The 27,860-nt window shown below is 32.9% G+C and overlaps 1 protein-coding gene across 12 annotated transcripts; it reads left to right on the plus strand.

The window, feature by feature from the left end:
• The first annotated feature begins 574 nt into the window (after window positions 1-574).
• Window positions 575-27,856, plus strand: LOC128858448 (troponin I). Of its 12 annotated transcripts, XM_054094733.1 has the most exons (11): window positions 586-697; window positions 7,330-7,372; window positions 7,864-8,145; window positions 8,384-8,512; window positions 8,595-8,718; window positions 15,778-15,878; window positions 21,241-21,284; window positions 22,345-22,486; window positions 24,100-24,142; window positions 25,801-25,842; window positions 27,547-27,856. In XM_054094733.1, coding segments are annotated over exons 2-10 (882 nt in total). In that variant the 5' UTR covers window positions 586-697; window positions 7,330-7,357; the 3' UTR covers window positions 25,803-25,842; window positions 27,547-27,856. The 12 variants fall into 12 exon arrangements, with proteins under 12 accessions (XP_053950705.1, XP_053950703.1, XP_053950704.1 ...); XM_054094732.1 differs by lacking the exon at window positions 24,100-24,142; XM_054094738.1 differs by lacking the exons at window positions 7,864-8,145; window positions 15,778-15,878 and adding an exon at window positions 9,272-9,372.
• The last annotated feature ends 4 nt before the right edge of the window (window positions 27,857-27,860 follow it).

Below are 27,860 nucleotides of genomic sequence, written 5' to 3' on the forward strand. Positions count from 1 at the left end.
ACAAAATAAAATGTTCAACATCTATTTCGGTTTACTCGTATTAGCTATATTTAGCTGCCGTGCCCAGATATCAAACACACATACTGTGTGCATCCTCCGATAGACACTTAGTGCTTCGCACACATCATTCGTGGTACATATATATATATGTATGAGTATGTTCATATCGCTAAGATACCAGAGGCCACATTCTATCGAAATGAAGAAATTCTGCAGGAGATACGAATATGAGAATATGAGCGATCGGCTCAAGTCTAGCAGTAATCGTATATTTTTCGTATTCGTACTCACATTATTGCACTGTGTGCTTTTCAACATTTTCCAAAGATTTCAACACAACCTGAGTAGTGGGTATATTCGGCTTCCCACGTATTTACGTACTTTTGTGTCTACAATTGCTTATGCCATCAGTCTATGTGGATCGTGAGAGGCGGCGAATAAAATTCGATTTCGCCTCAACATAAAATGCTGCAATCGGCTTGCACACGAAAATTGTTCCGTATATCGGCTTTGTGCGATCGTTCCGACAATCTTGGCTAACGTTGGCCAAGCCTACGCAGGAAAAATGATCTGGTGAGCGAATTTCGGCTAAAATATAGTCTGCCGTGGATCGTCGGACCGTTCAGTCTTTTCCCGTTCGAACAGTGTTCTCCGATCTGTGAGGTTGCTCGCACACCTATTTTTTAATTCCTTTAAGGTGAGTGCTACCAACTGCTGCTGCGAAGGAGTGTGGCAGGTGCAAATGCTGGAAACTATATACACATTTGTTTTTTGGTGTGCCAATACAAATAAAAGCACTTAACGAATATTAAAAAAAAAAAATATTGTACATAAACAAGTGCAATAACTGTTAAAAAAAGAATACTGTAATGTTTTTGGATTACGTGAAAGTGAAGCCTGGAAATTAAAAGCAAAAGACCAAAGACTAATTACAATAAAATAATAATTTTTGAAGCAATATAATTAATAAAAATTGTTAAAAATTAAGTGTATTATATGTATTAGTGTACGTTATACGCGTATCACGGGCGTTTGCCACCGCAATTACATAAGTCTTGCTCTGTACTCATACATACACACGTACGCAAATACTTACGTAGACTTGTTAGTAGATCGGCTACCTGGCGTTGAAGGATATGCACCTAACTACATGCAAAAGCGCACATGCACATACACACAAAAGCATACACATACAAACAAAAAGATTTAGTCATACTTATAACATTTATTGTCTTATACCAGAAAAATATATATACACGTATACATATGTGTATGCTCATACTTATCAAACGCGCATACATACATACATATCCATTTAGATACAGTATCATGACACACTCTCATCTATAACGCACGCAAGTAATGGTGTGAATAAAAAAAGTGAGAACCAGCATAGCTTTTCTTTTTCTAAAAAACTCGAATTCCTTAGCGCTTAAGTAAATGTAAAGCAGTAGTAGCAGCAACAGAACTGTGGTGTATTGAAAATTAAAAATATATATGCAAATACGAATATCTGAAAATAGAAAATTTCTCTATACGCCAGAAAAGTGCTTGAAAGCAACAATATTTGGTAGACGAAGAGTGATCGAGTGTGTGCCAGCAAAGCAAATTGTGCGGATATGAGCAAGTGCTAAGATTTTTATTTTTATTTTTCCAACTCGAATATGTATTTTGAAAATGTAGTATATTTTAAAATTGAAAAATTTACACACATGCACCAAAAGCTCTGCATTCCTGATCTTGAGATAACATCAACTTATTATAATTATATGTTTTAGCAAAATACTCAGACGGGAATTTTGAAATATTCCTCAGCATACTAACGCTGCAAGAAAAATTTAGCGAAGATATTAATTAAAAGCAGTAAATGATACCTCGGACCATAGATTTAAAAAATGTATACTAGAAACGCCGTTTTGCTGCAAAGAATTTAATTTTTGAAAGAATTAATTAACACCTCGCTGGAAACTCGATCTTCCATAAAATCAATTTTTAGATGCTTATAATCTTTAACGTTATAAATTAAGTAATTAATGGAACATATCTGCTGTGAGAACCCATTGGGTATCAGGAATGCGTACGTATTTTAAATAATAGGATGACCTTCAAAATTATAGATTGCCAGTAGACTATGTAAAACGCTTATGCTATAGTACTATCACCTAGCTGTAACGGCACAGCCAACACTCGCGCCAGAGTACGCTAGTAGAAGGATTTCTACACTTCGGCCACTGCTAACCCTCCATTGTCACATAAACACAATGAGTGTTTGCAGAATCCTATGGCATGCTTGTCATTAATCCATAGTAAACGATCTTAATCTTAGAAAAATAGAAACTGCTTTTTCACTGATATTCTCAATATACCCAAATATACCCTGAATACCCATTTAGTAGAAATAAAGGGTATTTATAAAGACGCACTATTATTCAAAATAGGGCTCTTAACTATTATAAGTGAACAATTACATCATTTCAATGTCCACCATGAGCACGTCTACAAGTAAAATCCGACAAACAGTCGATTCATAAATGCCTAATTTTATTTGAAGATTGCTCAGCAAAACTTTACTCTACAGTAGCAATATTCTCAACAGAACGTCCAGTATTTGGTCTGTCAGCTCTTTTTCTATCCTCGGCAGAACCAGTTTCTTGAAATTTTTCCACCAGCCTTTGATTTGCCGACTCATTCGGATGGTTATTTCCACCAAAAAGTCACACATTTTGCGATGAGCTGATCTTAGAATTGATCATTGTCATAACAAGTGTCAATAATTTTAACGCGTTGTTCTATTATTTAAAATTGTACATCTCTTTCCTTGACTAATGTCAAAAATGACATAAAAAATGTAGCGTGTAGGAATTATTAACTGCTGACATCTTAGTGTCACTTTTGAAAGACCTTTTACAAATCTGCGAATTGACTTTTATGTTTATAAATTGTATGTCATATGCACTATGTCAGCTTAAATTTTTTTTATATAAAAATTACTGAGTACGTACATATAAATGCAACTGCAATCCGTTTTCCGACATCAGATTTTTATAAGATAGTAAAGTAATTCGACTTGAGTGTAACTGACCGAATGATTTAGTTGAAAAACGGACACGCTTTGATGCTGTTCCACAATCGAATAGATATATAAGTCAATGCCGGTTTAGAAAGTCCTTTCTATCATTTAGTCGCCCACAGCGTGTAGCTTAAAATTTGCAATTTGTCATTAACCATTACACTGCAACAACTGCCACTTGGAGCTGCACTGCTGATGAAGCATACTTTTCGGCGTAATATTTATTAATTTCAGAATGCCATCAGCGGTTCCAGAGTAACGCATGCAACAATTAGCATTCAATTAATCTCTATTTTTTTTCTAAAAATAGTGTTGGGCAATTAATTCGAAAAGTTCTAAAGATTTTAACTAAATACAAAGGCAAGGGGAAGTAAAGAACTCATGAGTCAATGAACGCTTCATATATGTAATGATCTGCACGGATTTCCTTTACAAAAATTCAGCACATATTGTAATTAAAATATGAGGTCCGTCTCATAACTAATCACTTAGGTAGAGGAAGGCATTCCTCAACCCAAAAAGGTGTGAGCTTATTGGCATTTTCCCTCTAGCTAAATGCAGTAAAACCATATACTACGTCCGAATAGTTAATTAAGTTAGTCTAGTCAGTCAGCTTTCTGAAGTGTTCCGCATGTGTGATAAAGTAAATTATGCAGATGGCTTTTCGACAATCACTGAGTGCACTTAGTACACATAACTAGTTAGAATGCCGTAAACAGTAAGTTCGTCCACATATATTTAAGAGCATAGTATAGGGATGGTATAAATATCTCACATATATTATTCGTGTTGGTATGTATATGCTAGTATAAACCACAAGTAGCCGAAATAATGTATAACCCGTTTTATGACAACAGGCAAGGAAAATTAAATTAAAATAATGCCAAAGACATTCAATAAATATTTTTGGCAAAACAATTGCCTTTCCTATTGCCTATCGTAGCTACGCTACAAATGTATTTCAAAGATTAACTTCTTCATATATGCATATATGCGAAAATACTACATTTTCCCAGTCAAATTAATTGCAGGCTCTGGCAAAATAAAATATGTACAAACAACATGTACTCGTATGTACTACATACAAGCATACTAATGCGCGAGTCGGTTTTGAGTGACGTTAGCAAGACAATGTGGCACTATCGGGGGCGAAATTGTTTTCTTCAAAGAAATATGCAATACTTATTTTTGGATTGTAAGATACAAAAAATTATTCCCCTGAATGCGGTTATTCAAACAAAAGGTTTCACAATCCGCTCTCATGTGTGTGATATTTATTATATTTTCTGCCTTTTGATGCTTAAATTATAACATTGTACTTGTGCTATTAAAATTTTGTTCGCAGTTTATTCTTATATGTATGTGTGCATATCATACGACTTTGGTGCACTGTCATGAAATTGAATTTAGGGTTTCGAAATAATTTAGGCATTCAAGAGGTTTAAAATTAAATCAACTAAGTACAAGCCTACGTAAAAGGGAAAATTCATCTTGATTGCACTTAATTTGAAAAATTCTTTCTTATGATTTTGCCAACTTTCGCTTCTGTTCATAATATAAGTATGTATATATGTACATATCACCTATGAATACATTGTGATATACAAAAATTTATTTCATTTTACGGTTTTTGAGAAATTCGAATATATATAATATATCCCTAAATTTTGTAATTCTTCTAAATTCTGTTGGTTTTAGTGCTTTCGTTCTCAAGTAAATATTTAGACGCTATGTAAACAAAATGTTGCAAATATTTTACTATGCATTTTCTAAAAAACTGTTTGCCATTATCAACATTTTCTATGATTTTCTCCTAAAACTTGAACTATGTTTTAACACGACCACTGAGGCAAGAGCTAAAAACAGGGGAACAAAATAGTTTGTTTATAAAAACTGCCAGTAAATATAAATTTATGTATCCGGGATACACATGCACACCTACATATATCAACTAGTTTCTGTGCAATAAACAACTATGATACACTCATACCCACACACCCACTCTTATTACGGCATAACACGATCGGTACAAGGACGCGACACACATATGTATGTACCTATTAGCGAATTCGGCCTTTTCATAAACATATTTGTACATAAATACCTGAATTTTTCTTTATAAAAAAAAAACAAAAACTTCCAGACCCATGTCGTTACTATGCGCCGTAATCATTTGAAATTGGATATGACTGCGACTTATTTATTCTTTTCGACAGCTACCAATAAGCCGTTACTTCTACATTCTACTCTGGCCAACACTATTGTGTTCTCTCTTACTCTCAGCTGTCAACAGCTTAATTGCAAATTAGTGGGTGATTGAGTGAATCGCATTTGCTATTTCAGCAAACACGTTGGTATGTAGTTGTGCACCACATTACTCCCACACTCATTCTTACTCACCCAAGTGCGAGCCGACACATACATGCCCCATAATTATTTAATTCTCGTTTTGGTGTGTGTTAACACATATATGCACACAAACATGCTTTCATGAACGTTTTTATGAGTGAGTGATCGCACCACACACGGCGTATACATTACCTCCATTCGGTTGATCACTCGGCTTGTCAGCTCGCTCGTCTTTTATAGCAGCGTCCATATACGGATTGCTAAAAAAGCTATGAGCAGAGCAGCTTCGATAATGCCGTTGTTGTTGTTTAGTACTGAAATGATGCGTGGAAAATTTACGTTTGGAATGGACTTTAGAATATGGAGATATATGTATGTGTGTATGTGCAGTGTATGCATGTATGGACGTACTGAAAAATACATATATATGTGCGCGTATATGTACGGATAGAAGTATTTTATTTATATTAATGAAAGAGCTGTTTTTCTTTATTTCTAAACATTTGTAGGAAAAAGTTTTCCAAAACATTTACGAAAATTTGCATACATCCTTGCATATATGGTGTATGTACGCATCTGAATATACAGTTGTATGTATATGCATATAAACGTATGTATGTATGCATGTGTATCAACGCATTATGAGAAGGTGTCTGTATTATCGAACTTGACTATCGGCAACTTTGACCTGTTTAATTTTATTTGGAACAATTTGTAATTAAATCTATAAAGGCATCACATAATGTGTTTACATTTGCAGAAAGTCTAATGCATATATAAGTATTATGTGTACTAAGAAACTATGCATTAGTACCAGTATTCATGATCTTCTTCTTTCTTGTTTCCTGCAATGATTCAAGTGACAAAAATTTAATATTTTTAAGATTATATACTTACATATGTATATATAATTCGGGCTCACGTTCTTTCTAAAGCGTTTAGCCCAGCTTATCCTCCTATTTGTGGTGTACGTCTTGATATGTTTTCCGCAAATGGAAGACCTGCAGTTTCAAGCCGTGCAGTTTCAAGCCGTCTCGAAACGGCAGATGGCTTTTAAGAGAAGCTTTTTCGTGGCAGAAATACATTGGAAAGCTTATCATTTCATGCCGGGTGGCGGCCACTATTAGAAAACACCTTTTTTCTATCAGTTGGAGTTTCATGTCAATAGTGGGTTTCAAAACAAACCCCTTTCTGAATGATTCACGTAAACCCACTCGGCGACAGCAGCAGCCATTCTAAATTTGAAAATAACTGCCGTCAATTTAATAAAGCGATAAATGGGAAAATTTTACTGAAAGCTCGACTTTTCTAAGCATTTCAAAGTTTTATGAAACATCAGGTTCTATCTATCAGCTTGAACGAATCAACGAAAGTAATGTTTATTTAAAGGACATTTGGCAAATTAAGTTTGGCCTACACCTTTCAAGTTAGGATACAACAGTTTATAATTTCTATTATCATTGAAAGATCGTCGAATATTATTCATTTACCATCCAATAGTACCTAATGAAGCTAAAAAAGGAGCACAAAAATTTTTCAAATAACGTATAGAAATATTTAAATATGTACATACATGTAGCTATATTCTAATATTGCTCTGCTAGATAGTTTGACATTATATATGTATATAAAAAATACCAGAAATTAAGGACATTCTGCTCGAATGACTGCAATTTTTATTATATTTTTATTCTACAAATTCGGCTCTTATATATTATATCATTTACTTGTAAAAATATAAACAAAAAATGTAAATATGATATGATATCATTATAAACATTTAACTGTTAATTTGGACAGATAACTGAAATACACATTGCACCAATATTTTTAACAAATTCGGTTTATTGCATTATATAACTTTGTTAATTTTAAAACTATATTGAAATATATAATCTCTCTCCTTCCAGTTAATAAATCCAAAAGCACAAATTCAAAATGGCTGATGATGAGGTGAGGTAAGTATCGCTAATAATGCACCCGATATTGCCCCCCAAATTGAATCAGCAACTCATACTTTATTTTCTCTTCTCACTACAGTAAATACGCGTATTCTAAATGACACTTTGGCCGTTGACACATGGACACATCGAAGGTGAATACTTTGGTTCCCTCATACTTCGCTTTTAAGCTTTCAATTTACCATTTTCTAAGCTGCTATTCTAAAGTTTGCTTTTAGCTTTTTTCGATCTCTTTGGCTAAACAAAAATAAAAGTAAAAGCAAAAACAGTGACGACAAATGTGCTACCAAAATAGCAAGGCTAATGAAGAAACTAACTATAAAACGCTAAACAAAATTCTAAGCGAAATTATTGAAAAAAAAACGCCTAACATTTACTTCAAACTCTCTTTGCATGAAGCTTTTTCAAAAGAAATTACTTAAATTACAAAAAAATTACTTAATCAGCTACTAATAATTTCTTTCTTCTCTCCATACTTTTTAGAAAAAAGCAGCACCAGCTCCAGCACCCGCAGCTGCAGCTCCAGCGCCTGCAGCTGCACCAGCAGCAGCGCCTGCACCGGCGGCTGCGCCAGCTGCCGCACCAGCGGCAGGAGCAGCACCAGCAGCTGCCCCAGCGGCAGGAGCGGCGCCAGCTGCTGCCCCAGCCGCCGGAGCTGCTCCTGCCGCAGCACCAGCCGCAGGTGCCGCGCCCGCAAAAGGCGCTGCACCAGCTGCCGCCGCTGCACCCGCCAAGCCAGCCAAGCCGCTCGATCCCAAGGAGGAGGTACTCAACTGCGTGTAATCTACATACATAACTGCATATGTACCACAATTGTGTGAAGAGTACGAGTACTGTGATGTCATCGTTAATTGTCCCAGCATTGGGTGTTCGATGTAAAGTGCAATTGTAATGCTGCTGGTGTTTCGATCGATGTGTTCATGTGTCTGTGTTCAACGTGTTTAGTGTTTCGTAATGTATGGCCAACGACTAAATGCTGAATTTTTAATGGAAATTATTTCAGGCAAAGAAGGCTAAACAGGCCGAGATTGAGCGCAAGCGTGCTGAGGTGCGCAAGCGTATGGAGGAAGCCTCCAAGGCTAAGAAGGCCAAGAAAGGTTTCATGACCCCAGAAAGGAAGAAGAAGCTTAGGGTGAGTGGAAAATCATTACATAAGTGATATTCAATGAACATAAATGCCTAATTTACAATATATTTTAATGCCCATTCCACAGTTGTTGCTCCGTAAGAAAGCCGCTGAAGAGCTGAAGAAAGAACAAGAACGCAAAGCCGCTGAGCGTAGACGCATCATTGAAGAACGTTGCGGTAGCCCCAGAAATCTCAGCGACGCCAGTGAAGGTAACAATTCTGATTTTACGCATTTAGACTTTTTTCATTTTAGAATCACAACAAAAATTAAATTCTTTGAGAAAGTTTACAAAAAATTAATTTTCATTAAATCGATTCAAATAGTTAGCAAGAATTAGCGAATCAGCACATTTACCCACATTTTGATAAATAAAATAAAACACAAACCCACATTCATATACACACAAAAACGCTCACGCATACAATTTACTGGCCTGTAAAGATCTCAAAAATTTCATATAGGAACAACCGCCATTTTTGCAATTGAAATTTTTAAATTTTGTTTCTAAAAATATTGTCCCTTTTTTCATAGTAGTTTTTAGCCCATATATTCCCATATAAAGATTTGTTTTTTTTTTTTTTGGTGTATTTTTTTGTATATTTTGTTACATATGTATATTTTTCTTTTCGTTTTAAATTTTTTATTTTTGTCATACATACATACACACATTCTTTGTTTTAAGCACGAAAACAAAAAAGAATATGTGAAATTGTGTTAATTTTTGTTAAAAAACGCAATTCTTTCACTTCCACTTATCTGCAGAAACACTTAAGAGTTTAATCAAGCAACACTATGAAAGGATTTGTAAATTGGAGGACCAGAAATATGACCTTGAGTATGTTGTTAAGCGCAAGGATGTTGAGGTACACACAAAAACAAAACTGTTGATTTTTTTCGTTTTGAAAAAATCAGCAAGCAACACAAAGAATACTTCAAGCACTTAACTGCGCTAAACCAAAACTAGAAAAACGAAACAAACAAAAAAACGCATTTTTCTCGCCAAATTTAACTCAAAAACTAAATACGTGCGTTCGCACCAAATTAAGCAGTTTAATTTTTTTCACACACATACACACACACTCCACTCCTGTTAGCTGTGCGCCGAGCTTGCCAAGTGACAGCACAAAATTAAACTTAAAGCCATTTAAAAATTTTTCATTGCAATTTTTGTTGTAGTTTAGCTGTAAACTGTCGCTTACGAATTCAGCGTCATCAGCCAAGGAGCGGAGTTTTTGCATTGCCGCAATTAATACGTTTTGTATAAAGAAACACTCGAAGCGAAATTAAGAAACACTAAACCAACGCTTTTGAAAACTTAAAATTTTAATACAACACTTCTCTATCTCTTTCTCTCTATTTTACTTTTATACAATATTTAATATATACAAATATTTTTACTCTTACTTTTACTCAAACTCAACTCACTCACCAAAGTTTTTTTAATTCTCACGTTTTTGCACAAAAATTTCAACAAAAAGTACTTATAATATTTATGTATTACAATTTTAAATTTGTAGCTTTACAAATTTATTACACTTAGCGTATTTAAACTGCACCCACTCGCCTGAGTACAACAACTTGCAACAACAACGATGACTATCACATCGAAATACCCATACATATATAGTATGTATGTACATGTATATGTATGTTTCTAGCACATAGTTTAGTTAAAAGACCCATTTTCTTTTTTTTGGTTTTTGTTTTTGTCGAAACGCACAACAAATATTTTTTATTTAAACTCAAGCCACTTTAACAGTGGCATAAAATTTACGCAAATCACTCTTTTTTTACACCCTAAAATTTGTTCACTCAGCAGTTAAAGAAATATATTATAAAGGGTCCAGCAAAGATTGCTTAGTGTGTGCGAATTTATGTAAAATTTCTAGTAAAAAGGCTTCAACTGAATTCAAAATTTTTAGTAAACGGACTACTTGAATATTTTTGAGCAGTCACGCAAAAACAAAGGAAGAAATTTAATTTTAAAGTCACAGGCCTATAAGTCGTACTTTAGCGACACAAGGCAGAAAATGTGTATGGCGGCATTCTTACTGAGCGCCTTTTGATTGCAAAAATAGTTACACTTAGCCCAAAACTGATAGCGTTGCCACAGAGTTTTGCGTTAGCAGACTTTTATGACCATCCGATTCCTCACAATCCGTCGCAGTTAAGGACGTCAGTTTTGAAATCCTCTGGAGACGTTAAGCCTCAAAGTAGAGAAGGAGTGATTTTAATAACGGTCGCTCCGCGTCATGCAATGCTTCTCTTAAAAACCATTTGCCGTTCAATGTCGGCAAGTCTCCATTTGAAAAACAACAGCAAGCCACGAACAACATGCGTCTGTTGCATATATACGTATATTAGGGTGGGAAAATTTTATTCCACATTTTACTAATTTACCATATTTTCATATACTGGTAAAATAACAGTTGTTATTTCTTCGGAATTCACTTTGAAACTTTTCTTCGGCCACCAAAACACGCAAGGTGGATTCAGTGATGGGCCGAGCTTAGAGTAAATATGCACATGTGTGTATATATTTATTCACATATAAATGGTTAAATTCAATAATTAGCGTATTTCTCTGTCAGTTAGGTTTGAACGTTTATTAAAACTCACATTCGCATATTTTTAATTTTATTTAATTGTTTCATAAATTATTCATATTTGTAACTTCAAAAGTTACAGGTATTTCACATCATATCAGATAAAAACACACACAACACAAGCCGTTATTTTTTCACCCCCCACCCACACAACTCAACACACACTCACCAGAGGTTGGATTTTGTTTTTTTTTTTTGCTATACATATGTCTTCTTCACCCCTTATTTACCATCGATGGTAAATTTTAATCGAAAATGGCAAATATTATTTTTGTGGAATTTCCGCCCCTCCTCCTTGATCCACACCCATAGCACCCACACTCATACACATACACATACACGCGCGCATACTCTACCCCAGCACTGGTACAACCAATCGAAATCAAACGTTCCGTATTAACCGTTTTCTCAATTTTTAATTGCACTTTCTGCCCGCAGAAACACTTAAAAAAATTGTTCAGGATTATTACAATAAAATACTGAAATTGGAGGATCAGAAATACGACGTTGAATATCAGGTTGCCAAAAAGGAATTAGAGGCAAGAAATGAACAAATGAACTACATATATGCTCAAATATTTTTCTTTCATATTTTTTGCGAAACTTTTGTACTGATTGAGAGTTTCTTTTTTTGCGCTTATGAAGTATATTACACAATTTTTGGTATTATTTTGTATTCTAAAAATCTCTAAAAGCAACTCATTTTGACTGTAGTTAGTTTGAATTTTGTTGGTAATATAAACATATACATATTAAAAAGTCTCACACACAGTTGCATACACACACACACATTAAAAAGTAGCCAATAAAGAAACCTTTTTTGGACCAGGCTTGATAGCTGACAACACTGCTCTATCATTTTTGTTCAGTATTTATATTGTTTTTGTAGTTTTGTATTTTACAGTTTTTTTATTTTTTTGGTTGTCCGTTAAAACAACTATAAGTACATTGAAGTAAAAAGGAGAACCGAAACCCCTATATACTGTAAAGGTTCTCGTTGTTGGTGCTGACCCTGTATTACTTGGTATACAATACGCGTACTTTTATTTGTAAACAAATACAAATACTAAAAATTAAAACAAAAAATATGTTAAAGTAATTTTCAAACGTGTACGTGTAGTAGTTACAGTTTTCTCTTTCAAGTTAACACTAAATAAACTATCCACTTTTTGCATTCAAAAAACTGTAAATAAACTTTGAGTTTTGTATTTTGTACTTCGAAGCATTCCTTTCGAGTAAAGCTAACCAAGTAGCAAGTTTTTCTTATCTTTGCATTTATTTCTCACAAAAATATAAACTAAGTTGCGTATGCAGTTGAAAGCTTTATTCATTTTTGTAAAGAATTTAGGCTCACGGTTTTTGCGCTAATTGTGAACTGCACAAAAAAAACATTTTTGGAGAGAAACTGCTTGCCGCATTTGGCTTTTTTGTTACATCGTTCGCCCACTGCTTCTCACTGCAGTAATCTTGTTTTTATTAACCTTCCCGTTTACCAATCCTTTATGTACAAGGTAGGATCCCACCATAGCAAAAACAACTATTCCTATATTAGAATTTAAAACATTTTTCAATTTTTTTGCTTTTTTTACTTTTTTACTTCTTTTATTTCGTTTTTTTATATATTTTTTGTTGTTTTTCATCCTGGTACAAAATTTGATTTTTGCAAACAATCTAACTTGTCTACAACTGCTAAACATAAATTAGATATTAGCTGTACAAGCATTGTATAAGCCGAGAATTTTGTATTTTGCCGAAGCTTTTACTAAATAAACTTGTACGAGTACTTATAATAATCTTTCTCACATCATTTTCATGGCTCTTTGTCATATCTGACAAAACTATTGCATATCATATAAGAAAAAAATAATTTTTACACAATTCGGTGTTTCCCACTGATTGTAATCTGAAGCAATGAAGGAATAAATAAAATCGTACATATTTACCCATAAAAAACTAGACCTAAAAAGTCTCATTGCAATACAAACATACTATAAATCATATTTTTGTCCAAACACACTAACAAGAATGATTGGGAGGAGTGCATATTAAAATGATAATTTAGACGAAGTAGAATATAAATACAAAAATATACAACGAAAATTCTAGTTTTAAATATATTTGTGATATCACACTTCAATCGTCGCTTCCATGGTGTAATCAGATAAGATGAGGTGAGATGCAGGAGCGTCATGTTTGTTGCGATGTGGTTTTGATGCGCTACGTGCTTTCTCCGGAATAATGCCAACCTTATTTTTGATTGCAGTTATATTGAACTTTTACCCCATCTTAATTCTTCATTAATTGACACCAAAAAAAAGTATACTCTTCGATATTCTTTGTACTTATATACTTTGTAAAGTACCCAAAAATATTTCCACTTTCCACCTGATAAGATTCGTTGGAAGCTGCTACATACTGACACAAAAAACGTATACCCAATTTGTGTATAAAGCTTGGAACTGGGATTTATTTATATTGTTTTTGTTAGACCAGAAGCTCAACCTTTTCAAATGTCGCTATCTAATATTTGTCTTTCCGTTTCTGATATCAGAGTTCGCCCCTATATCTGCGCTTAGTATTCTTAACACAGTACTGAGCAACTACAACTGTTATGGGAATCATTTATTCTCCTCCCCAAGCAATATCTCTATTCTTTTATGCATATTTTAAGGAACATATCTATTTATTTTTCTGTGAGCTTTCACATTCTTTGAGTAAAGATTTTATCTGAGAATACCCCTAGTGAAATTTTCCGCCGAATAATTTTGTAGCACATTTGAACTCTCTATCCATCTCTCAAATAATATTTTCTACACTTCCCAAAAATGGAAAGTGTAAGAATTTATGGGTTAAAATGTTCCACAAAATAAGTTCTCGCAAAATTCAGCATGTAAAAGGATTTGGATGTTTTACTATATGGCTCTAGTTATTTCATCCAGCTGTGCTATTCAAAACAGCTGGGGTGATATTTTCAAATTTGGGCCCGATAATGCAGCAAACATAATGTATGTACAAAGTTTCGTTGCCTAACTCTTTTGCTAGCAAAGATTGTTTCAGAATGCAACCATTGCTGAAGGATTATAAAACAGTTTCCACACTTAGGGCTGATCCCTAGGCTGTTCCACTTCTTATAACTTAATTATGCATACGATTCCTTGAGCCTCTCCCGCGCGGCGTTTCCTGTAACGACGTAAGAGCATATGCGCTTGATCTAGATAAACTGTGCAACTAATAGATACGCGATTAAGCATTTAAAAGTTTGTTGAAAGTGAAAATATGTCCCCCAATTTATTGTCCCCTTTTTTGGACAAAGATATTATATCTAAATAAATTTTAGTATATAAATAAAGCTTTTTAATGGTGAGTTTTAAATCAAACTCCCAGGCAGGTGGTTAGAAAAATTGTAGTACAACCGGTAGTAGAAGCATGAAGCCGATTGACTGCTAAGGATAACACAACACTTGCATACATTTCACAAATCAAAAACATTAAATTTTAGTTCTCTTTTTTCTAATAAACAAAATTACAAACAAATCAATTACATTTGCATTACAAATTTATCTCTATGTCTGTATGTATTGCATTGATTTATGTAAATGTCACGTGATTCAGCCGAACTACAAACAATTTGCAAACAATATTGGCAACGCCTTTTCAATTTGGAGGGGGACAAATTTGATTTAGAGCATATAGAAAAAGTCAAGGCACAAGAGGTAAATAAAGGCTGCACTTTGAAAAAAAATGCAACAACTATAATACGAAATTAAAAAGAAACAAAAAAACATACGCTGAATGTAAATTTTTTTGGAATAATTTAATTTATTATTTATTTATAAGCAAGCTAAAATAGAAATAGAAAAAGAAGATGAACGTTAAACAGTGTTTATTTGTAAAAATATTAAATTTAAATTAGTAAAAGAAAACGAATTTAAACGAAAATCGGTTGTTGGTGCATACTTTTTTATTGGTTGATTGGTGCAATTCGTGATAAACAGAATTTTATAAAATTAATCGGCTTATATGCACACAACCGTTTTTGTTTTGGAAACTTTAAATTTTGCTTATCTTTTTGCGTTTTATGAAAACTACATATATAAGTTTACTCTATCGAAATTCACTTGTTTTAATTTTGATTTAAAACAGTTTTTGAATTTTTCAATTATTTTTATAACGAATACAATTAAGTTAAGCATAAACTTTAAACAAAGTTGAATTAATTTTGCAAGCAATTAATTTTTGTTATTGCTATCATTGCCACCTGGAAAAAGTGTTTAACCAAAAACAAAAAGTAACACATAAATTGGTGCAACTGAACCTGGCGTGTCCTCCTCTTTTCAAAAACAGATATATATATTTATATATAATATATATATATATATGTATATATATCCATTTACATACTTAAAAAGCAAACTCACACTTGAACACATAACATCATGAAGATTTTTTGACATTTGCTGATTGATACTCGTAAAAAGGTCATAACGAAGTTTGTATTGAGAGAAAGAGACTCATTGTAGCTTTAGCGTTAGTTCACACACGATTTGCAGCTCGCTCTCTCTTTCTCGATCACACTCAATCACTCTCTCTTTCTACATATGTGTGTGTATTTGTATATTATGGAAAACTACAAATTATATATAAAAAACAAAATATTTACAGGCGAATTACAAGAGATTTGTGAAGAGTATTACGAGCGTATGTATATATGTGAAGGCCAGAAATGGGATCTGGAATACGAAGTCAGGAAAAAAGACTGGGAGGTACTGCAAAACAAACCAAATCGAGTTAAAATATATAAAATCAAAACGAATGAAATACAAATTCTTGTTGTTTGTTCTCTTGCAAAAAAGAGAGTAATTACACAAAGCAAAAAAAAAAAAAACTACACAAACACAAGCATAAACAATACAAGCCGTGTATGTGGTTAATTGCATCTGAAATTCACAGTTTTGTTCAATGTATTTTTTTTTTATTCGACCAAAAAAGTGTAAAGTTTGTGACACCAAAAAAAATAATAACAACAGCAATACACATTCATAAAACACAGAAAATATGATGCCTCAAAGAGAAACATTAAACAATTAAAACATCAATAAGCATTCGTCATTTCAAGTCGCCACATTACTCATACAAGTACTCTATGTAAACCCCATGCGTCATCTATAGTAGTGAACTCCTGCAGTAGTTGGCCGACCTTTTCCCATTTCCAACCACTCCTTTTGGCCTTATTATTTACAAGTAGTTGGTGTAAACAGCACTCGCTTTTGTAGCTGCCTCAAAGTATGCTATATATTTGAATTATACTTAATATTTAAAATTGGAAAGCATCAAATTATTTGTGCATTCTTCAAGGTGCATCTTTAGATTACTATACAATAGATATTTCCTCTCTCCCTTTGGCATTTCGCACTCTCATTCACCTTTTCTCACCTTCAATCATACATATTTACACCCTTGAGCAATCTTAGATTAATATCGCAAGCACAAGCACTTGAAAAATATGAACACAATTCACACCCTTGAACACTGTTAAATTAAAAAATCGAGACCTACACTTTTAAAATTTTTAAATTTGCACATTCTTTACTCTTTTTTTATTAAACCAAAAAAAAGAATTTTTATTGCAACTACACAATGATCATTGCATACGCACAAAGATTATTTTATAGTAATTATTTGGTATTTCTGTCTATTAAAAATGCAAGCTGGTAAAATTAATTATGTTTTGTGTTTTTTATTTGTTCTACCCAACACTATTCTTAAAAGTATACACAACCAAAAACTCTAAATATTGTTTAAAATATGCTAAATAGTTACTAAAACCACACCCATCCAAAATTAGTCTGTTTTTCAGTGGTATTATATTGTAGTACACCTGGCTCTTATATCCCTCTGTCACACATAACCGCTAAAACGCACCTCCCCACACACGATGTACTCCAAACTACTGATTCCACTCTAATTAACTACATAAGTTCAGCTAAAATGTATCTCTACTATGCTTGAATTGTCACAAATATTGTTTAAGCAAATTATTCCTACTTTACGATACAACACTAACATCTAAACATGCAAAGGTTCTCCGCACTTACATCCAAATATGTATATACTGGCACTCCACCCTACTGCACTCTGTTAGCTATTTCTCTCTCTTGCTATCCCTTAATTTATATTCCACAGTCCACACCTCCTCTACTTAAGCCACCCAAAATAAAATGTGTAGAATTGCGCTGAAGCAGCGCCTGCATCTGTAAATAATGTTCAAACGCAAGCGCGATCAAATTCAAATAAAATCCACACAAAATTCATGGCGTACGAAATTAAACGTGTGATTTCAAATCTAACGTTTTACAATTAGTACGTTATAACAAATGGAAAATATAAAGGAAATGGTTCTGAACGCAACATAAATTACAAAAAGTCGTTTTTGGTAGAAAAATAAAAAAAAATATCGAAAAAAGATTTGTAATGAAATTACTCATATTCGAAAATAAAATCAAATACCATTTTAGTTCCGAATTCGACGATGAAAAGCATCAGTATGGCACATTCAATTTGTAATCGTATCATAAAAAAATTAGCAACACTCTACACTAAATACAATAATTAGAAAAACTAATTGAATTCTGAAGTGATAAAAAGAGTGTACCAAATCATTGAAAAAGTTTTATAAATTTAACAATTTACCTCATCAATCATCATTCAGTCACAGAGGGCCCGGTTAACTCGTAAACGTCAGCGGATAATTCAGCAGCAAACAACTAAACAATAAAAATCAAATACAAAAAATAAATTAACTAATTTTTAACTTTGCTATAACAACAAAAAATTTAGTAACCAAACTTTAATCAAGCTGTCAATTCGAATCAGATAAAAAATTGCATAGCTAAATGTACAACAATACTAAAAATATAAATAAATGTGTTACCCATTTCTTTCGCTAACCACTCGACAAAGAGTATCCTGACATCCATAACTGCCATCTTGTTTTTGTATTATTTTATAAGTCTGCTCTCGTTTTTTTTTTTTTGTTACTATAAACTTTTTTTGCGGCTCTCTTTTCTCACTCCCTTTTAAGACTTTTCAAAGCTTTTGGTTAATTTTTGTAAATGACAACGAACAATTGCTTTGCGTAAAAGCATTGGGTGATTTCACTCTTGTTTTTCCTTTTGTGTGCCAAAGACACTGGACCAATTGGAAATTTCCAGTGTTGCAACACTAATTTTCCAACTTATTTCTACCGAATTACTTCTATCTTGCTGACAGCAGAACACATAAAAATCGCTACCTTAACCTCTTACCCATGCGAAAATAAACCAAATAAAGTCAGGACTACAATATAAATAATTTCATGTTTCAAAATTTGTTGTTTTTTTAGTGAAAAAATTGTATGTGCAATACATATTTTGTATAACGAAAAATAATAATTTTAGTAAAGTTTGCTTGAAATTAACAGCAAATAACAACAAATCAGTTTGTGTATAGAAAAAAATAATTAAATCATTAGACTGAGAAACTGTTTTAATTATGGATATGAACTGTACTATTTTAGAAAATGAAGCTACTGATTGCTGCAAATAAATGTATTTTTGAAGAAATCTTCATAAGTACAACTAATTTGGCTACTCATAACTCTTTCGTTCTTCTCACAAGTTTCTTAACTAATTGGATAAAACTAATCGATTATGTATTTGAAAGTCTTCAAATTTTTCTTCAACTTCCTTTGATTCTATTGTACACCCGGCTTTAATTGTATGCATACAACCATTTACTTAAGATGTTTTTCTCGTACATTTATTTACATACTCGCATATTTTCTACTCCCACCCATATACACTCAAAATATTTACAACAAATAAAAAACACAACATTTTTAATGCAGTTATTATTATAATTGATTTTGTAAAACACTCATGCAATGACAATATTTTTTTTAATTAATTACATTTTTTACATATCTAAAAAAAATTATTTATCGACGCAAAAACACAAATTGTGTGCCATACTGTGTGCAGTACCTCAGTTTGACTACTTGTAATTCGAATTAAAAATATTCGCATAAAAAGTAAAATACAATTGTTAGGTAATATCTATTATAACCTATGAAAATAATACACAAAAACCGAAAGTATCTATTGGGAATAAAACGATGAGAAGCGGTCTGGAAAATTATTTATATCATAACTGAACAGAGCGATGATTATTTAAAAGAAGAGTATTTTTGTTTCTTGTAATTGGTAAAGGATATAATTTCCGTTCTTTTTTTTTTTGTTTTCGAAGCATTAATATTTTATAATTGTAAATTTTTATGTGGAGGAAAGCCAACCGAAGTAGCGACAAATACCATACATATACTCGCATCTATGTATGTTTACATATTTCATTAAGCGCCTTAAGGTATGCCTTACCAGTTTTGTTCTGCAGACTCACTTCGAAATATAGGGCTTTTCAGTAAGAGCGCTTCAACTTTTGAACTTTTTTGAATAAAACACAAACGGTTTGACTTTTTTAACTATTTTTTTTTTTTTTATTATCGAGTTTGAACATATACATTTAAGTATGAAATTCGATTTCTTTTGCATGACCACCGCGTGCACGTTTTACGAAGTCCAATCTTTGAGCCCAATTTTCGACCACTCTTCTGCATAAATCGGCCGAAATTCCAATTCGCGTTCAATATTGGCTCTCAGCTCACAAATCGTCGTCGGCTTGTTACTGTAGATCAATGACTTCACATAACCCCAAAACGGGATGGCTTGTTAAATGGACCGTAAAATGGCCGTAATGCTCTTAAAGTAGCAGCAACAGAACGATTATTTTCATAAAAAATTTGCACGATTTGCAATCGTTGCTCAAATGTGTAGCGTTCCATGATGAAATGTATACTAATGAAGTTTACAAATGACAAGCGAAAAATAAAAAATATTGCGTCGTTCGCCCTCCCTATCGGAAAAAAGTTGAAGCGCACCTATTGAATAACCCTATACATACTTCACGGCCGTTTCAACTATGAATCACCGAAAATTATGTGCGCTTTCATTCTCTACGCATGCTTTTTAACCTCTGCAACTAATTTTAAGTGAAAGCAGATATAATTTTCGAGTTTAGCTGAGAAACAATTTTTTTGCGTAGTTGCACAGCACCTTTTCCATTTGGTATATAAATGTCTGCTCTTCCAGGTAGAATTGATTGATTTATGTCATATTTATACAGTTAAAACAAAACAAATATAGAATTAAAACAAAAAAGTTGATTTTTTTTTTAGCAAAAATTTTAAACTTTTACCACACAGATCGTTCTCTCATCGAAATTAAAAGAATCCCTTGAGCATTACACCTGGCTCACCGTTCGTAACGAACTTTTAGATGTTAAAGAAAAAGATATTAGAAATTTACAATAAAAACAAAAAAATCGACATTTGGATGTTATGTTGTTCAGACGCTTTCTAAAACCAAAAAAAAAAAAATTATATTTATCAAATTTCGAAACTATTTATTCGTAAAGTAACTCTTTACTACTTATGACCTTAGCAAGGAATCAGCTATAACGGTTCTGAACTAAAAACTCATATCTTTCTATTTCACAAGCATATGACTAAGTTTTCAAGCAATACAACTTAAACGCGCTAACAATATTAAAAGGCAAAAAACAAAATACTAAGCAAGCAACTATAGAAAATTTCATATAAGCTCATAATGCTCCGCCTTCGCGTGGATTTTTACTTACTAAAAAACAGCGAAAGGGAACCCCTTCGTATAGCCGGAAATGCTGCCAACTAACGAGCGGTCTTGGTATTTGCTGCCAAAAGCGCATTCAAAGTATTATTGTTACTAACAAAAATTTATCTAGTTATATAATATAGCAAATAATGCGAGTCGTTATATATGTATGTATGTGCGAATATTTGTTATGTGTCAAAATAACGATATTTTCTTCCATAAAAACTAACCAACTTATATGGCAAAGCGCTTCCATGTTTTTTAAAAGCCACTGAAGTGATATTAATGATTTTATTTCATTTTTTTTTTTTTGTAATTTTGAAACTTTTCCACCACCTAATATTTACTGGTTGATGCATTGTGCTTTGATTGGATGATATGATGAATCTACGACGCGCTACAGATCAACGATCTCAATGCCCAAGTTAACGATCTGCGTGGCAAGTTGTAAGTACAAATGTTAAAATATTTTTAATTATTCACTAAAATGTTTATATCCATTATGCCATAATATTAAAACAAAACCATTTGCCTGAGACCATAAAAAAGTGCAGTAAAGTAGCAAATAATAAAAATGGGATTTATCCTTAATCGACACACCCACCAGTGGTTTTAGATAATGCAATCAACGTGACTTAAAATCATTGCAGTCCTATTAATTGAATAACAGTACCCAACGCCAGTACATATTTCAATCACTTTTGTGAATAAAGGCAGCAAAATAGTAGTCTCTAGTCTTTCTTGTTATTCACGACTGGTAGGCCATTGCGCAGTCACATGTGAACACCGATATTTTATAAGCAGACATTTGGTGGACTTGCCACAAAATATTTTGCTTCATAATTTAAAATACTCATACGAGGGTTGCTCTTTACATTTCGCACTCCTTTACATTTTCCTTAGAGAATTCACTTCTGCATTCGCTTGAATGAATTTTCACTTGCACTTTTGCCACTCAAAAGTGGATACCAGCAAAACGAGCTATTTAAAGGCATCAACAGCTTGAATGCCAAATCAGAGCTGTAAGGCACATGACACATTAATTCGATCGTTTGAGTGCTTAAAAAATACTTGCGTGAGCCAATATATCAGAGCTCGTATTGTCTTGGTGAAGGATAATTCATCTTCGGCGGTTAGTTTTGCTTAATTCTCCGAAAATTTCTGATAAAGAAATGATTGCGTACCACTCAGAATTGACTGTTTTAAGTTCCACTAGTAATACAGTTGCGATATAACCAGATTTTCCAAAAATTTTAAAATTTACTTTGAGGTGCTTCTTCCACGAACAACGTTTGTTGAATTAAGCTTGCCTTGGAACACCCATATCTCTTGATTACTGTTTTGTTTCCGGTTCATATGCATAGATCCAAGATTCGTCACCTGTTAAGATGCCATAGACATGGTTTGAACCACCGCGGCTGAATTTTTTCGACCTTTTCTTACACGATATCTTACGATATTTTTTATTTCCATCATTAATTTTCTATGTTCTCTTGCCAATCTTTAGCGTGAAACCAGCCTTGAAGAAGGTGTCCAAGTATGAAAACAAATTCGCCAAGCTCCAGAAGAAGGCCGCTGAGTTCAACTTCCGTAACCAACTTAAGGTTGTAAAGAAGAAGGAATTCACATTGGAGGAGGAAGAGAAGGAGGTGAGTTGGAAATTTTGCAAAAATGTATGTTTTATTAAGGTTATGTGCGTATGAAAAGTTAGTATAAATAAGTATATTAACTTATTTATTTTATTTATTGTAGTTAGTTAAATAGATATTTAATTAAGATTTTATTTCAAAGTAGATACTATTTATTCAAATAAGCACAGGTGTTTAAAAAAATTTAACGGAAAAACTAAGTGCATCCCGGATAAAGGGGACTAGCAGTTAAAAGAATGGTTATATATATTTTTCTTCTATCCCAGCAGATGAAAAATTTAAAGTCGAACGGCTCCTTAGAAATGATTTTGAATTTTCAATATTTCTCAATTTCGATCATAGAATTCTGTATATCACACAGAGTTTTGAAATATATTCTGCTTAAATAGTTAATTAGTAAGAATACTACATCAGACCATTTCGAAGTTAGAGGGATATTTCAAAACTATGAAAAAAAATAAGACTACATTTTATAAACCCCGTTTAAAGAAAAAGCATTTTCGTTACGAAATTTCTTTTTATATTAGTATAAATTGTGTATCCTTAGAGGATACCAGAGAATTAATTTCTAGGATATTTTAACCCTCTAACGACCCACCAATTCGCGTTTTCCAGACCGCTCAAAAACAGGCCAAAACGATACTTTTAAGAAGCAGTGAATAGGTTGAATAGGTTGAAATATCCTGCAAATATATTCGTATACTTAATTTTACTATCCACACGTATGTACATATATGTCGGGCAGGCATTTTAACTGGTTTCCCCACTTTTACGAAATTATCGAAACAGACTCGGGGCTAATTTAAAACTTAATTACATAGGTCATACAAAAATTAGAACGAGTATTCAAAAACCTATCGGGATTTTACTATATCGGTGTAGAACGTTCAGCCTGAATTGCGGTCATTGAGTCCCCAAATTCACTGTATCACTGACAAAAAACAAACACAATTTCGAATAGCCCGGAAAAATGAGCAACGAGTATCCGCATACCCCGTTCGATGCTCTTTACTGGAAAATTTTCGAACGCAAGCTCGTGTATATCCAGCTTTTTCAAGTAATTCTTTGATTTTTACTTTTTTGTCAGCATTGGTTTTTAAGTTTTACAAATTATTTATACACAATGCTAATGCCTTTGGAAAACTAAAAAAATGCTGATAAATAAAATTGACAATTCAGCTGCTGAAATTTTTCAAAATATCACACAAACATTTGAGCAGTTAAGCAACGAACGAGTTCAGAATGCTTATCGAGTTACTCGCACTGTTCGATGTCCAGGTATCTAGGGCTCTAGGTTAAATACATATATATTTTTGAGCGTTCAAGATATAATCGAATCTTACTCTTTGAAATTTCACAATTCGGGTGGTTTCACATTATCCTTCATTGGAGCTACACTGAAAGTTTTCAGTAAAATGTCAAAATATTTATTAAAAATATGGATTTTTTAAGTCTATCATTTTCATGCATTTGTTATTTGTCTCTTATTTATTATTCTAATAAATAATTATTTGCCTGTATATTTAATTAATTTTTTATAAAACACAATTGGTATTATAAAAATTTAATGCTTTCTTTTCTAATGCTAATCCCACTTCTTCGACGCTACATAGAAAAAGATAAAAGATGCTACATTAAAATCAACAATAAAAAAGTGTAAGAAATTTGTGTAAATTGTCAAAAAGAAAAAAAAACGCACAAACACACACTCATAGTATGTGTAACATAGATTATTCGTGTGTTGTGGAGAAAATATAGAAACGAATTGTGATGTGGAATTTTTTGTTCCCAAAGTGCACATTCATTGGCATTATCTTTGTGCACCAAATTGTGAATGAAACCAATATGCAAATTATGTCATATACATATGTATGTTTATATTTTTCCCAAAATTGATTTAATTCTCTTGTACGGCATGCAACACTAGAAGCCTGTTTCTCAGTGCGGAATTAACTATCCTTTGTGACTACACTAAATTCGTTTAGGGCTTAGGGTAAAACTTAGTTCAAAAATTCGGTTCTGTTAAAACGGTACTGAAATGCTAAAAGTAAGCTCAGTCAGAATTCGGTTTCCAGTACAGCTGGAAAACATTCAATAACAATAAAAAAATCTAAGTATACTTTTGGGCGCAGATTTTCAAAGGATATAGGAGTAAAAAAGACACTGAATATTTATTGCTCAAACCAGGCGAATAGTTGCCTGAAACTTAGAACAAAGGATGCTGCCACCTCGAATATAAAATTTTGCGTGCTAAGCATCTTTTAAAAGCGTGCACCCCAAATTTCTAAATGATCTGTCATAGCATTGACAGACTGCGGCGTTAATGCGGATCACTGGGGCAGTTCATTTGATTAAAATTGTGAATTGCGATACTAAAAAAGAATTATTTATTAAAAACAATCTTTAATTGCCTTTTGTTGAAGTGATGCGAAATGTCAAAAAAATTAATGTAATTTGGCACGTGTGTTAGTGCAAACTAGCATTTCATACGTACTATCTCAGGAGAGAGAACGAGAAATCTGGAAAACTGGAAGCTTGATATTATACAGTTTTTAATATGGTAGAATGGATGACGCCAGATTCAAGGAGCACTTTCGCCTCGTATTGCTCCAGAATATTAATGATGCAATGCATTTTTTTAGTCTGGAATTGGCGATTACATCTTTTTGGGGTGTTTGCCGAGCTTCTCCTATTTGTGGCATGCGTCTTGATGTCGTTCCATGAAAGAATTGCTTGTATTCAATTTCGAATTTCTCTCTCATCCTGCGTATTACCCAGATTTAGCTACTACCGCTTTTCAACTAGCGAAATGAAAAAATGAAAAGAAATGGCGTAGAATTTAGTGTCAAAAGAGAATTTCATCGATGAAACAAACGCTTATATTGAGCACCTCTCAGGGCAGTACAAAATTTTAATAATATTTAATGGCATGTATGAGTATTAAGCTAGAATGACTTTTTTTATAAAACGTTCTTTGTCCTATTGAATGTTACTTTTCCTAATTTTCAGGGGCTTATTGATCCACCCTAGTTTAATTCTATCTATATCTAAATTTGCTTGTGTTATCTCACTACTCAATCCACCATTTTGCACTTCCTCATTCAAATCGCAAACACGCATATTACCTTCGTATGTAGAAGCACTCTTTTTGTAAAATTTTTATGTATTCCACAGTTTTTCTATTATTATTTTTTATTGTATTTACATACTCGTACATACATATATATGTATGTACAATAAACACTTTGTGTCTATGTATTACTTAGTGGTAACAATTTAGTTATTTATATACATTTTACCCTCTCTCCCCACAGAAAAAACCCGACTGGTCCAAGGGCAAACCCGGTGATGCTAAGGTAAAGGAAGAAGTTGAAGTCGATGCCTAAGTTCGTCCCAGACCTGTGTGTGACTCCCGCCCTATTATAAAATTTATTTAATTTAATTCAATTTTTTAATTCAAACAACATCAGAATTATGAATATATTTCATTATTTACAAATACATATTTTTTAAAAAGTAATTTTAATGGTCGCAAACCAAAATCACCTTCTCTGAATGATCAGCAATTCAAAAAGTAAAAAATTGTATAAAAATACTGATTAACAAATTAGACACAGCAATTAAACTTAAAACTGTACAGTTCTTGAGTTAATAACAACAAGAAAACAAAAAAAATCCAATCAATGAAAGTAAACTTTTTTAATTGTAATATAAACAAAAACAATCATTTTATTAAAAAAGAAAAACACAAAAAAATTTAAAACACAATCGACATTTTTTATCATTTTTTTTTTTTTTAGTTTTTAACAATTTTTTCGTTTTCATTTTGCTACTACTTTTTTACCTTTACTCATTCACATTATCCTCGGTAGCATTTTTTTTCAACACTCGGCTACAAGTGTAAATATTCTTATTTGTTTCTATTCCACCGAACCCTTAACTGCAGTTAACCCGCGATTGCTCGAGCGGCATGTGAAAAATGATTTACCTTCTTTCCGAAATCCTGACCACACCTATTCTAGTAGTTGGTAGATATACCAAAATTAAAAGTGGTTCATGTACTTAAAACTCTCTATTAATTAGGGGTTTTTCAACAGTTGTGAATAATTCCTGGACGGTACCTTATCTTTATGTCATCTCTGACATTTGTAAAGTAGAGAGATGTACAATTTTCCACTATAAAACAACGCGTTAAAATTATTGAACCTTATTAAAAAATGTTTGATTTTTAAGATTTAAGATTTAAAGAATTGTCCGAATGAGTCGAAAATTCAAAGGTTGTTGAAAAAATTACAAGAAACTGGTTCTGTCGTGGATAGAAGAAGGGCTGGCAAACCACAAACTGGACGTTCTGTTGAGAATATTGCTGCTGTAGTGTAAAGTGTTGCTGAGAAACCTTCAACATCGATATCTCGACTTTCTCAAAAATTAGGCATTCATGAGTTTACTTTTAAACGAATTTTACTCGTAGACGTGCTCATAATTGACATTTAAAGCATGTAATTTTTCACAACTGCGAAGAGTCGTATCTTAAATAAATATATTTAAACCTGCATTTAAATTTTTGCATATTTTCTTTTAAAACGTTTTTTCAAATACCCTTTATTGCATAAAATTTTCTGTTAGGTCCTAAATCGACTCAACTTCTTTTGAAAGTGGGTTAATGTGTTTTGACACAAAAGCAAATGGATGTAATGATTAACTGCAACTCAGCATAAACTGCAGTTAGGTTCTGGTGGAAATGCCGTTTAAGTGATTTTTACCTCCTTCAGATTTTCAAGTTTTTCGCTGATTTTTCGTTTTTTACCTATACCATATAAATATGTTTGGTTTGAAATGAGTGCGCAACACATGTATAGATATCACCTGCACGTATTGAGTTGAGTTTGTGTACGCGTATTTTTACATATATGTATATACTTGTGCATATGTTTTCCTATGCCATCCCCAACCTATGGAATGTGTATGCGCATCTACGAAGAAGTCATCCACTTGCCCGTAAATCCGCCATCTTCTAAACATTTTTTCCCTTAAAACTCACCTCTAATCGATTATTTTAGGAACACGCCCCCGAAACACCAGCATAAATGGGCGTCAACTAATATTGCATCATCGCCTCGGATAGTGTTTTTGGCATTGCATCTGTTAAAAAAACACCAACTACGAGCAATACATATTTATATTTAAAGCTAAATGTTTATTAAGTCAAAAGATAACGAAACAAAATATTAGGAAAGCCCGTTTTATTATAATAATTTAACAACTTTACCATCGAGCAAGAATGGAACTGGCAACTGCAGTGTACGAGTAAAACAGCGATTTCGTGGGAAGGCTTAAAAACGAGTCATTTTTTCTGTGGCAGGATACGGAGCTG

The sequence above is a fragment of the Anastrepha ludens genome, chromosome 3, assembly GCF_028408465.1.
Source record: "Anastrepha ludens isolate Willacy chromosome 3, idAnaLude1.1, whole genome shotgun sequence".
Classification (NCBI taxonomy): Eukaryota; Metazoa; Arthropoda; class Insecta; order Diptera; family Tephritidae; genus Anastrepha; species Anastrepha ludens.

Excerpts from the sequence above, each read along its gene's own strand:
- LOC128858448 (XM_054094730.1), top strand. Across the intron at positions 8,719-11,553 it reads TCTCAGCGACGCCAGTGAAG|AAACACTTAAAAAAATTGTT; the intron begins GTAACAATTCTG and ends TTCTGCCCGCAG. Across the intron at positions 11,655-21,240 it reads TTGCCAAAAAGGAATTAGAG|ATCAACGATCTCAATGCCCA; the intron begins GCAAGAAATGAA and ends GACGCGCTACAG.